Here is a 12,211-nt window from a genome sequence, read left to right as displayed (position 1 = left end):
AGGCCTCATGAAAGGGGCCTCATTGAGGGAGCCTCTTGTTAGGGGGCTCTTGAAAAGGGCCTCGTAAAAGGGGTCTCGTGAAAGGAGCCTAGTGACTTGGGACTCTTGAAAAAATCATTTTTTTAGAGACCTCTTGGCCTCGTGTTTAGAGACTCGCATAAGGGGCCAGTGCGAGTTCTAAACACGAGTTCCGAGTAAACATTAAAGTTGAAAGGATCTGAGACATCAACAGCAGGACACTCGCCTGCATTTTATTGACCGCCATTAAGTAAGTTATAGTTTATTATTAATTTCATCAGCACAATCGTACTTTCGCAGAAATGGCAACATTGGTGTGTCACACATGGCTTAGTCTTATATGTCAAGATACTTCAAAGATTCTTAAAATCTGAATGGTGTTCTCATCGATCGAAAACGCTGTGTTAAAGACTTTTGATTGTTCTTTCTACGGCCATCTGTAGCACATCGCCACCAGGGACAACCAGCTAGAACGACTGTCTGCTAGTTCAATCAGTAGTAGAGTATGCATCCGGTTAGAGAAGACGTAACGCGCTCCTTGGTCTGGAAAAACCACGATCAGTAACAAATAAAAATCCGTTTATTGACAATCGGACCAATTCGCCAATTCTGCTCTCCTTGATAATTTGCACTTTGGTGTTCGACTCTTAAATAAATCGTCCATGCTTAACAGCGATAGGCTATCAGATAACTTAGTGTAAATATATTTACTAAGCCTTTATATCGTAGGAACAAGGTCGTCAAGCAACTGATAATAGTGGCGGATCAATCCTCTTGAAGACCCTAAACGGAACGCTCCACTGGTTGATAAAATTGGAAAGCTTTGCTCACACAATAACAGTTACCGGTCATATCTCTCGCAACAAGGTCATTACGCATATCAACTGCGTGGAATCATCGATAGCTAACCAGGTTCAAAAGACTTCTGTTATAGCAACACTAGCTACTAGAAGAAGTTATCTGTTCTAACACAAGAGTGCATGTTTTAGAAACTTTCGTGAAGAAAGTTAGCTGAACTAAGGTGAACATTTAAATATCAAGTTCATGGTTAATTTAAACCTCTCTTTCTCTACGAGGTTTGCTAGCAAAATTCTGTGCCGAAACAGCCTTGACTCGGCAACCCATCAAAGCCGTCTCCACCTAAACCACCATTCACTAGCATGGCGTTGGCAATGGCGCGACTATCAACCCATTCGTCGGTTCAATTAATTTCGCTGTCAATAACCGTATTCAAAGTCAGCATTTTTTTTCTCTTACCTACTCTCCACACTAGGGTCGCAACACAGTTGAAGCCGCACTCCCACGCTGGTGAATTAACCCCGTCGGCCAGGGTACATTTACGCGACGGAAAAAGCTCCTCATCCCTTTAGCTCGGTGGTAGTCACTCGCGAGTAACTCTAGTCCGCCCCGCCGACAAACGTTAGCACAGCAGTTTGATGATGGCGAACGAAAACATTCCCCAATCATTTGGAGCACGAAAGGTTTTTCTCTCACAGGGTAAATTTACGGACAAAAACAAACGGGAAAACATCGTTGTCTGTAGTGTGAATGCTCCCCAATACTACAATGCGGGTGTTTGTGTGTGTTTGTGCTTCTTTACACACTTTTGGAGGAGAGAATGGACGTGATGAGTGTTTGAGTGTGTGGCCGCAGAAGAGATGAGATCGAGCTGAGTGACGTGTATGGCCGCGAGTACGGTGGATACTTTTGTGCTCTACGCCACGGTGTGTCGAGTGCAGTTGAGCTTTGAAACCCGACGCAGGACGACCGCGAACAACCATGCACGCTGCTGGTTGAGCCGTTCCGTGCCAGTGTTCACCATCTATGTTGGATGGAGTGTGTAGTGGGATTTTACTTCAAAACGAATCCCTCGTGAAAAGTGTGTTCTGTTTGTTGGTGAATTGTGGTGAAAACGCGATTGATTGTAGGTGAAAAACGTAGATCTGCTGACTCCCGTTAAGAGTTGTGCCATGGGGGATTTTACTACGTTGTGAGTGTGAAGGTTCTGACCAACACCAATCGCAAACATGATAGCCAATACGAAAGTTGATAAGATTCTGAGGTCGACTATAAAAACGTGTGATGGTTAAACCTTAAATAAGTGGCTTTAAGAATCGTGAAAAGTCTTTTTGAAGGAAAAAGTGCTGGAGGGTATGCGGATTGGCGGGTGGTAGAAAAAACCCTTTTCCCCCAAACTAAGCCATTGCTCTTGAGAGCGAGAATGAAGGGAATTGAATTGATGCATGCGCTGAAGAGGGGAAGCGGTGGGTGGTTGGTTGGAAAATGGGAAAAGGAAAACTCAACTGTGAAATTTTCTTTTCATTCCACAGAGGAATAAGAATCGGGAATTGGACCAAGCAGTGGATGACTGAACCTGCTTTGCTCAAGTGAGATGGAGATAAGCGTTGAAAAAATGTACGTAATAGAAAAGGGAATGAGAGAGAAAGCGAAAAAGAATCTGTGAGAGAGCGAGAGCATTCAACAGTGAGAGCAGTGCGGGAAGAAATCGAGAAAAGAGAGCGAAACTAGAATGAACATTTCCAAGGACTATAGGACATTGCTCACTGGGAAAAAACGGTTGCTGATGGTGATTCGGAGATTCTTTTCTTCACTACTACGATGTGTAGCCCTCCTCCTCAAGCACGCACACACAGATGGAGGCGCCTGTAACCTAGTCAAGGATTTTTCGTATCGATTTCTGTACTAGGAAAACTCCACCGTCCACCGGCAGCCACTGGCTTCCCGCAGCCCCTACCACGGTTTGCAGTTGACTATTTGACCTGTTAGTGTGAGCGAGAGCGAAGCAGATGCGCTGTCTCTGGGGTTTGCGTAGTGTTACACCACCGTATATTGTACGGTGTGCGCTGGTATTAGTGCATAGAATAAACACATGTTTCGAACCTTTTTTTTCGGAACGGGAAAATTGAAGCCTCAAACTTTCGAGCCGACATGATTGTGTGTGTGTGTGTGTGTGTGTGTGTGATGGGAAATTTAGAGAACTGTTTTTTGGATGAAAAGTGATACCACTCACACAGTATCATGCAGTTACGCATACAGATATCGTGTTTGTGATAGGGAAAACTGACTGAGAAACGCTTGCTTGCAGCGCTAGAGCACGCTACATTCTGTGGGATTGGAGTAGGACAGGTTATTTGATGTGTTAGAAGAAGTTCTTTTAAGCATGCTTTAGATTGATTTACTATACACGCGTGTATGTGTGTATGCGAGTGGCGCTTTGTAATTCTGTCTATTGTGCGAATTTGTTGTTCTTTGACGAAGTGTTGTGCGGGAAGGATGTGTAACGAATTAGGATTTTTTTCAGCGCAATTTCATGGCGCGTTTAAGGATTCTTTTGGTGAACAGGCAGCGTCGATAGGTTCTATGAGGGTGAAAGAAGCAGCACGGTTGTGTAGGTGTACTTGATAGAATCAGGATGCTTTACGCCATTCTTGTACACCTGGTTTACGTTTCTTTGGGCGCTCTCTTTCTCTCTCTCTCTCACTCTCTCACACACTCATGGTTTACTTTGTTGTAAAGAGTGATGAATACAATGCTGGAGCTTGGTTTATTGTGCATTGTGCGGTACCTAGTTGTCAAAAGATCTCTATTAAGGAAAAATGTTCGTAATGGAGGCGCATGGTGTTTTGTTCGCTTTGCTTCATTCATCGTGTAAGAATTGTGTTTATCGTGTAAAAAAGTGCATTGCTTTTTCATAAAAGATTTTTAAAAGGTAGTTTAAAATTTACTGAAATCAAAATACGAAGGAAGCGTACAGACATGGGTGTTATGCAAGCACAACATTATCGAGAAATTTTTTGATTTAAATAATGTGAATGTCGTGAAAATAAAAAAATGAATCACAACAAAAACTTCCTTCTTTTTTATGTTCCAAGTCGTGCAATCAATGTTAAAAAATGTTCTGAGTATCCCAGTACAGTGTGTTGGTGGCCGTTCCATCAATTTTTTTTCCGCTCGATTCACAGGCAATGTATGAAAAATTGATCAAAGCAAGCAGCGTCGTCTGCAAATCGAAAAAATATACCGTGTTGCGAAGTGTTGGGGAATAAAAGAAGAACCATAAAAAATTAAACCACGCAAAAGAACCAGTGTGTTAGTGTGTTTGTTTGTGTGCGATAGTGTATGAATGTGTACGAGTGTTTGTGTTTGTGCGGTATGCACGATCGTTCTTAGTGAGCTAAACGTGAGCCAAAGCAACCTAGAATTAGTGAGTATGAGCAGTGATGGTGATTTGGCCGACTCGAGCTCTACGGTGTCAGGATAAAAAGGAAGCTTCAACACAAAACCAAACGAAAGTGTACGTGTGAGTGTTTGTGTGGAGTAGAGCGTGTGTGTGAGTGTGTGTGTTTTCCCGTTAATGTGAGTGGTTGTTTTTGCTGGAGAAAGAGCGACCGTAATATTGCCAGTGGGAGACGGGCCCGAGAAAAGCGCCCGAAGAAAATCAGCATTCGGATCGGTGAGTGAAGACAAGATGGCGTCGTCGGTGCGTGCGGAGGAACATAGTATCGGCGTGAGTGGGATGGCACGGGAGCGGGACCGTGGCGGAGGTCCCCAGACTAGCGACCAGGGCGAGTGTGTATCCATTATGGAAAGTGCGACACTACATTCGTCGGGCGAGCGGAATGTGATTAGATTATCGGCGAGTAGAAAGTGTAAGAGAAAACGGCGTGAACCGGCAGCGGCAGCAGGAGTGTGCGTGATGGCGGCGAATGGTGGATCTGCAGAGGGGAGCGACCCAGCGCCGGAAGTAGTCCTTCCGCACCGGCCCTATCTCTGTGGCAGTCACAGTAATTCCATTAAAAGCCCTAATCACGCGGACAATAATGTATGTACCGAGGCAGCGAAGGGCGCCAATGTACGGCAACGCAACAGCTCTCTCAAGCCCCGCAGCAGTGGAGAATCGAATGTGGACAATAACAGCAACTACCATTGCCAGCAGCAGCTCGCGAGCACGACACCGATGGCGACGAGGACGACAACGGCAACGGCGACGTCGTTGGCCTCCCAGAGCAAAGCACATCAATCGTTTGGCCTCGCTTCAGCATCCACACTATCACCACAAACATCATCACTTTCATCAGCATCGCCATCTTTACCGTTCAGCCTGCCAAAGATTCTGAGCAATGCCATGGTAACCATTCGGCTGCCCAAGTTGTTACTGCTAGGCCTACTGCTGTCCCAGCTCGGTGCCGGCTGCTCCGGGTTCGTGCTGGACGGTTCGCAGAACAGTTTCGCACAATTCCGCAAATGGTACACCGGGCTCAACGGGTCACTGGAGCTCGAGTTCAAAACGGAGCAACCGAACGGACTGGTGCTGTACACTGACGACGGTGGCACGTTCGATTTCTTCGAACTGAAACTAGTAGAAGGTGCCCTTCGGTTGCGATACAATCTTGGCGGTGGAGCACAAATCATTACCGTCGGTAGGGATCTTCACGATGGCCACTGGCATAAAGTACAGGTAAGCGAGGAAATTTGATCTTGGGCTGGAAATTCCATTTAATTACGAACTGGTACACCTTCGGTTTGGTGTATCGTCTTGACTTCATTAGAATCATGCCAAAGGTTAGGTTTACGGGGTTTGATGAATATCAAATGAGAAGTTTTGCGAAGAACATTATCAGTTACAGGAGGTGAGTTGTTGCCTTTCGGTGAGATGGTCTTTTACATTGCACGATCGGGTATCAAAACTCATCCGGACTAGCCATCTGTACGCGGGTCTTCAGCTATCCAGCTACGGGTAAATTGAGTCCAGCAAGATAGAAATGGCATACCGAGACCTATCAAACTGCTATTGCCAACATGAAAATGCTGGTATCTTTTCAAATGAATGCTTCTTCCTAGTTCTTAAATCATATATGAATGGATAAATGACCAATGAATGTTATTAATATTCAATGTTAAGCCCGTCATACACCCAAACCCTCGATATTTCCCCATAAGAAAATATCCAATTCTTCCTAGAAAAAACGTGCCCAATTTCCACAAAAAAAACCCTACCGATTGCTTTGAACAAGGTTTCCCTGTACGGGAATCCTGGAATTCATCCATTAGACGATTACTTTTGCATGCATGCGTTGTTGAAAATGTAAAAAAATATTTGTATTTGCCTATGATTCTTCTATCATTAATGTTTATTTTAATTGCATTAATGAATTCACAGAAGAATCGCTTGAGCAAGCTTCGTTTTCCCATGTGCTGAAACCGGTACCGGTACGCATAAAATGTAGCACTGATTATTGATGATGAGATTCTTAAGTAAACGAAGCACTCTGTATCAACAAAGAGCGACTAGCAAACATGTTAAGGAAATTCGTTATCATTGGCTTGCGAGTCACATCAGCCCAAGTACATCCAGACGGTACTTTCCACTGGGACTTCTTTTATTGAGAATGTCGATAACAATGCTCATGCTCATTTTTAGACAGCCAACCCACAGCACACATTCCGATTCTTATTAATTCCGTAACGACGCACCGTACAAGGCGTTTTGGGTAAGCATTCAAAGCTTCCTGCCATTGCGCGGAAGTCGTTTTAAACGTTTTATGCTAATTCGGGTGATCATTGTCGACGAAAGAGTGAGCTTATCCGTACACCGTACGCAGTGAAGCGCGCTCAATGAATGATGGACGCGATGTTGATAGCACAATGCGCTCCCCAGCTTTTGCTGAAAGGGAACTTAAGGGGCCGAGTGCGGAAGCAGACTGTTACATTCTTTGTACAGACGTCACACTGTAACGAGAGCACCATTATGTTGCTTCCCACGCATCCTGCCCCAGAAGGATGACTGAATGTTGAACGCGTTTTTTTGTGAAAAAAAACCCGTCGCATTCGCCTCCCAAAAACGTGCAGAGAACGTGTATACATCGTGGCTGTATACAAAGCGTTTTCTACCTACGAGCATTCGGTAAAAAAGAAACGTTTCCCCAAAAAGTGTAGTGTGTGAGCGAGGGAAATCAATTTACATTTTACATGTGCAAGCTTTTAATTTCACACTCAACCAGCTTTTTTGTCTTTCTTTTGTTGCAGTGAGCATGTGTGGGTGTGTGTGTGTGTGTGTGTGTGTTTGAAAGACAGGGACAGGGAGAGAGTTTCCTTTCTCCCGTTTTCTTTTTGCCCACCACCTAATAAAAGAAGTATGAAGATACTGGAGGTTTTCTGTGGGCGATGAATGAGGACGAAATGTTTGCATGTGCGGAAAGTACTTTGCCATGACAGGGCGGACGGTGAACATATTAACAATTAGGTTGAATTGTTCAGAATGAAGAAGCTTTTCTTTTTGTTGGTGGATGAAGTAAAGTGTATGCCGTATTAACTTTGCTATGAGTATAATAGCGAGCGTACTTCATGCATGAATCGTATGACAGTCGTATTTGAGTAATTAAAAGAATTTATATGCTATCGGTTGTGGTTCTTTGAAGTTCGTCCAGAATGGAAGAGAATGATCGACAGTGAGTCTGTAATATAATCTTCACGATAAAACCTAGAGATGAACTAGTAATGCTCGAACCATTAATGTCCGCTAAGGATAAAGTGTGTAGAACTGGACAATTTTAAAAGGTTTCGAAGCAATGACAGGATATGTGTGACTATCCATTGACTTTAAACTTCTGAATTGAACAGATAATAATAAACTAAATACATTCAATGTCTTAAAGTCTCTATAAACTAACCTACTAATCAAACAGCATATCTCAACCGAGATTGTGAGACAAAGTTTAGTTTTGCCAGTAAATTTTCCACCGTAGTTGACTAGACTAGTTAGAATCAGATCTAGTGATTCGAATACAGGTATCTCATGTTTGAAGCATTTTCTTTGCCATTTATTGTTTTAAATTTGTTTTTAGTATGATGTTTTGACACCCTTTTGTCATTCTACGTTTTTTTTTCTCGTAATAACGGCCAGGCTGTATATTTAGATCAACATTCTGCTTCTTTTTAGTGAAAATATTTTTTTGAATAGTACCTAATGGCTAGAACAAATTTAACGTGAAGCACAGGGAACACGGTGCCTTCGCTAGAAAGTGAACTTCAAAAATAAACAGAAAAATCTGTCAATAAGTTTACGCTTCGTGTACCGGGGATAAGTTAATCGAAAATTAAAATATTCATTTTAAAGCAAAATTTATATTTTTTGGACTTTAATAACTAGTTCGTTCTTAATAAGTTTTGTTGTTCATCTGCTTGAAAATCAATCTGTTAAAAGTTATCTTAACATAACTTAACTTAATTATTATTCCCTTCCGAACCAAAGGCAAAATGTTTTGAGATTACACTTCGTGAACGTCTGTCGTAAGAGTAATAAACCTAACCCCTATTAAACCCTCAATAAGAGTTACGTTTGGAGAAAAGCGTATTACTGTACATGACAATTGCCTTATAAGCAGAGGAAGCGGTAGTTGAACTAATAAGGAAGAGTAGGAAGAATGAAGTAAAGAGATTTTAAAGTTGTCTAGAGGAGTCAAAAAGCAATCTCTTAGTAATTATTCTAAATATTTACATTATTCTCTGGTGGTCTTTGTTAATTATTCTTGAGAGCAATGTTGGCTATAGAACGAATTACAAACTTTTCTGCATCTTCTCTTTTGCGGCTTATGAACACCTATATATTTTAACACATACCTATTTCATACGATGAAAATTATCAAAATACATCAAACAAATTGAACCACAAAAAAACTGCGATTAATAATAACCATTAGTATAGGTTAGAACGTTAGTGCGGTAGGATTTCCAAATATACAAATGGCATTCGCAATTGCTTGTGGCATGACATTGATTGATGAGTATCAAACTGAAATTTATTGCTCATGTTTTGTTCTTTTACCTGATTGAAAGTATTCTTCGTTTCGGTTTGATGACCTTTAATGCCAAACAGGTAATTTCATAGCTCTTTGGAATGCTTAAGCTTATTTCTACTAGCTGAGTGGTTTAGCTTTGTTACGGAAGAACTATCCGGATGAGGCTGAAAACCCTGTCCTACTGTGACCGAATCTATTATTTTAGTACAAACACGAGACTGCTGAAGTTTGAAATAAAATGATATATTTAAAAATCGGTACAAAGCGTTAGTTGCAGTAAATGAACAGTAACCGGCTGATAAAAACTTGATAAGTTTTTCGAATAACAATTAAATCGCAATGTTATGAAAAATTGGGTAAAATCTCGCACATCCTATACTTTTCGCCAAAAGTTTAATTTAGTGACAAGGAGCTTCTCTGTCTTGTTGCTAAACTTGGATTTTTCATATTAACTGAACTGTTGTTTTTAGCGCTCGAGATTTGTAAACTAGGATTACACCACATTCGCCGAAAAGCTGTGATCTATGATTAAACCATTAATCTGAATAACACGTAAAAAATCAATACAATTTATCACCGGCTCAGCCAACGGTCTCGTTTTTTGCTTGGCGTACAAATTCTATCGAAAGTTAGAATGACATTACCAGCCCGTCATCCGACCCACGATAATGAATTCGAGCGAATGAACATCAATAACTTCCAATCACTTTTTATACCGTTCGCGAAACGAGCGCATTAGAATATCCGAACCGTTGCTCGCACAAAGTAACAGCAACAAAAAAGGACATCGCGCAAATACTCGTTTCGCAGAATTAATCCATAATCCCATTGGCAAACAGCAAGCATCTTCCAAAAGTTTACGCTCGCTTACCACACCGGGAGCAAGGCAAATGGTGCTTCGTGGCCGAATAGCGACCGGATTCCATCAACACGAAGATGCAAATCCTCGACACGCTTGATCGGTGGCGGCGGCGGGACACCGCTTGGACTGCCGAGACTTTGAAGCATCGTTCCCCGTTATCCCAAGTTTTGCTAACAACCAACCAAAAGCTAAAGGCTATTTTGGGGGTCGTCTGCTAACGAGTCATTGGATGGTTGCAAGTCACCGCCTGTTGTCAAACGGTGGCGGCCACTCGCTGCGAACTCGATGGACAATCTTTGCCAGCAGCGCTTTAACGAGCGAGCATTACTATGTTTGCGGGAGATTTCAACTGTTCGAGCCCGGGGATGAAAGTAGGCAAGGTAAGGGCTAAACGGTCGAACCATTTAACTGTCGATACGTGAAGTCGTACCGTGCTCGAACAAGATGACAAACATTGCGTTTTCAAAGGCGTTGCGGGCGAAGCGGCAATCTAAGTTACGCCTGTTCTGTTTCGAGCGAGAAAACGCCAAAAAGAAGTACAGAAAATAGTCATTCTGCTTGTAACAAGTAATGAGTATTGGACGCTACTGATGCCGAGCCAAGGGGAAACGATTAAATAAAGGCCCCGATCGGAAAAAGAGGAAAACAAAATGGGAGGTTAGCCGGGATTTTGGAGAAAAGCTTTTCCAAAGCAAGATCAAAGTGCTTTCATGTGCTTCCTGGTTTTGACATTCATTCGATAAGTTTTCGGAGAACCTTGGCAGCCATTCGTTTTCTGTGCGTTCGATCCATTCAATGTTGGAACGAGATATTGAGATTACAGAGCACAATTTTGGGCAGTTCGGTTAACCATTGATGTTGTGAATGTAAGTTATAGTTATTGGAAGGGTTGCAATGTAATCCTTGAACATGTTTTCTATGGAAGGAAGACATTCGTTGCTTCCCCTTGAATGATTAGCTTGAAGCGATTCGAGGTATATGAGATTACCAATAAAGCAGTTTGGGGAACTTTTGTTTTCTTTAAGTATTCTCTACAGTTTTTTCTCTCGCTGCGCTTTCGTATGTTCAAAGCACAACAACAGAGAACGTAGAATATCTGCCATTAATTGGTCAGCTACCGCTCCACAGAAACCACTGCTCTCATGGTGTGGCTGGGAAGGCTCATGAACGGAAAAGCGAAAATGTTTTTCCCTTAGCAAAAACCAAAAACAGCCGCTCATGACCCTGGACTCCATCGACCAAAGGCTGTCCAACTTTTTTTTACGATTCATTCTCTACTACAAGAAGAAACGAAATCCGACTGGTGCGCCACGGTGAGCGGAAGTAGGCAAAATAAAGGTTAAGTCAACGCACGCCACCACACGACCGGAAACAGACTCACCGAGCATTCGGATTTACAGCACTACGGGGATGAGGTGAAGTTTCGGTTGGGTCGATGGGACATCATAGGCAAGCCATATCTGGCATATGTCGCCGACCGTATCGTTGAACATTCGTAGACAGCGTCTAGTCCGTTGCTTGGGCTGGGTCGAGCGAGTGGCGTTACTGCTCCGTCCAATTTCGACCGCTTTCTGGCGAACAGAAAAAGCTTCGTGACCGGTATCAGTGTGACACCTTGTTCGGTCGGCACGGAATAGGGTGCGAAAAATTGGTTCACACACAAACAAATACACACACACATGCACACATCTCAGTTCTCGCTCGTGGTGTGGGTGTCCTTAGTTCGCGGTGTGCTAAAGACGGCGAAGAAGCGCACTGGAAGCGATGACGGGGCGTGAGCCAATTTAGCTGTAATGCCCCTGGTCCCTGGATCAATAGCCTGAAAGACCAAATGAAGAACCAAACAGCGTTCTTTTGTCGGTCCGTGTCGATTTTAGGGAGGGATTGTCTTTTAACGCATGGTAATGAAGGCACCTTCAGGTCGTCGTAGTGTGCAACTAATACAGTCCATTGTTTGCTGCTCGCCTTGCGAAGATGCGACTTGACTGTGTGCTACGAGCTACGATGTATTGCCACTGCTAGAGTTTTCTATTTTATATAGCAGGTTTATGAAGGATAAACATCATCAAGGGATATTGAAAAATGTTGCGTATTTCAGACGCCTTTTGACGAAGAAAAAATATGGCCGAATAACAGCAGTCATGTTTCGAAACCAGAGTAAGGCACTCTTATGAGTAATGGCTGCAATCAACATCCTTCTTGTCCTCCGTCAACAGTCCCGCCCCGCATGCCGATTGCGTGCTATCTATAGTTTCGAGGTGCTTTGTATTCATTCCACCAACGGCAATTGAATAATGCAGTAAATACGTTCGGTGTTGGAATTAAACCTTCCGGCATCATCTCCTACACTTGCCTCGGGTTTTCTACGGACACTGGATCGTTCCGAAAAATGACCGTAACTACCACGATTGACGACGGTTTAACAGCAACCGTACATGGACGGACCAGCGGGCGATCCCGATTTTCGTACTCATCGGAGTTTATTATGCTCGAGAAGACGTAAACAATGCCC

At 43.0% G+C, this 12,211-nt stretch overlaps 1 protein-coding gene across 8 annotated transcripts in view; it reads left to right on the top strand.

Annotated features, from left to right (window-relative positions):
• The first annotated feature begins 1,737 nt into the window (after positions 1 to 1,737).
• The window catches only part of LOC118506889 (neurexin-3), a 100,182-nt gene continuing 89,708 nt past the window's right edge, over positions 1,738 to 12,211 (top strand). For 4 of the 8 annotated variants that reach the window (XM_036044658.1, XM_036044660.1, XM_036044659.1 and 1 more), the window contains exons 1-2: positions 1,738 to 1,942; positions 4,002 to 5,497. In XM_036044658.1, the coding sequence (XP_035900551.1) occupies positions 4,508 to 5,497 (990 nt within the window). In that variant the 5' untranslated portion in view covers positions 1,738 to 1,942; positions 4,002 to 4,507. The remainder of the gene's footprint in view (positions 1,943 to 4,001; positions 5,498 to 12,211) is intronic. The other 4 variants (XM_036044663.1, XM_036044664.1, XM_036044662.1 and 1 more) reach the window with 1 other exon arrangement.

This window comes from Anopheles stephensi, chromosome 2 (genome assembly GCF_013141755.1).
Source record: "Anopheles stephensi strain Indian chromosome 2, UCI_ANSTEP_V1.0, whole genome shotgun sequence".
NCBI classification, from domain to species: Eukaryota; Metazoa; Arthropoda; class Insecta; order Diptera; family Culicidae; genus Anopheles; species Anopheles stephensi.
Note: the sequence above shows the minus strand (reverse complement) of the source record. Positions and strands in the feature narration are given on the sequence as shown.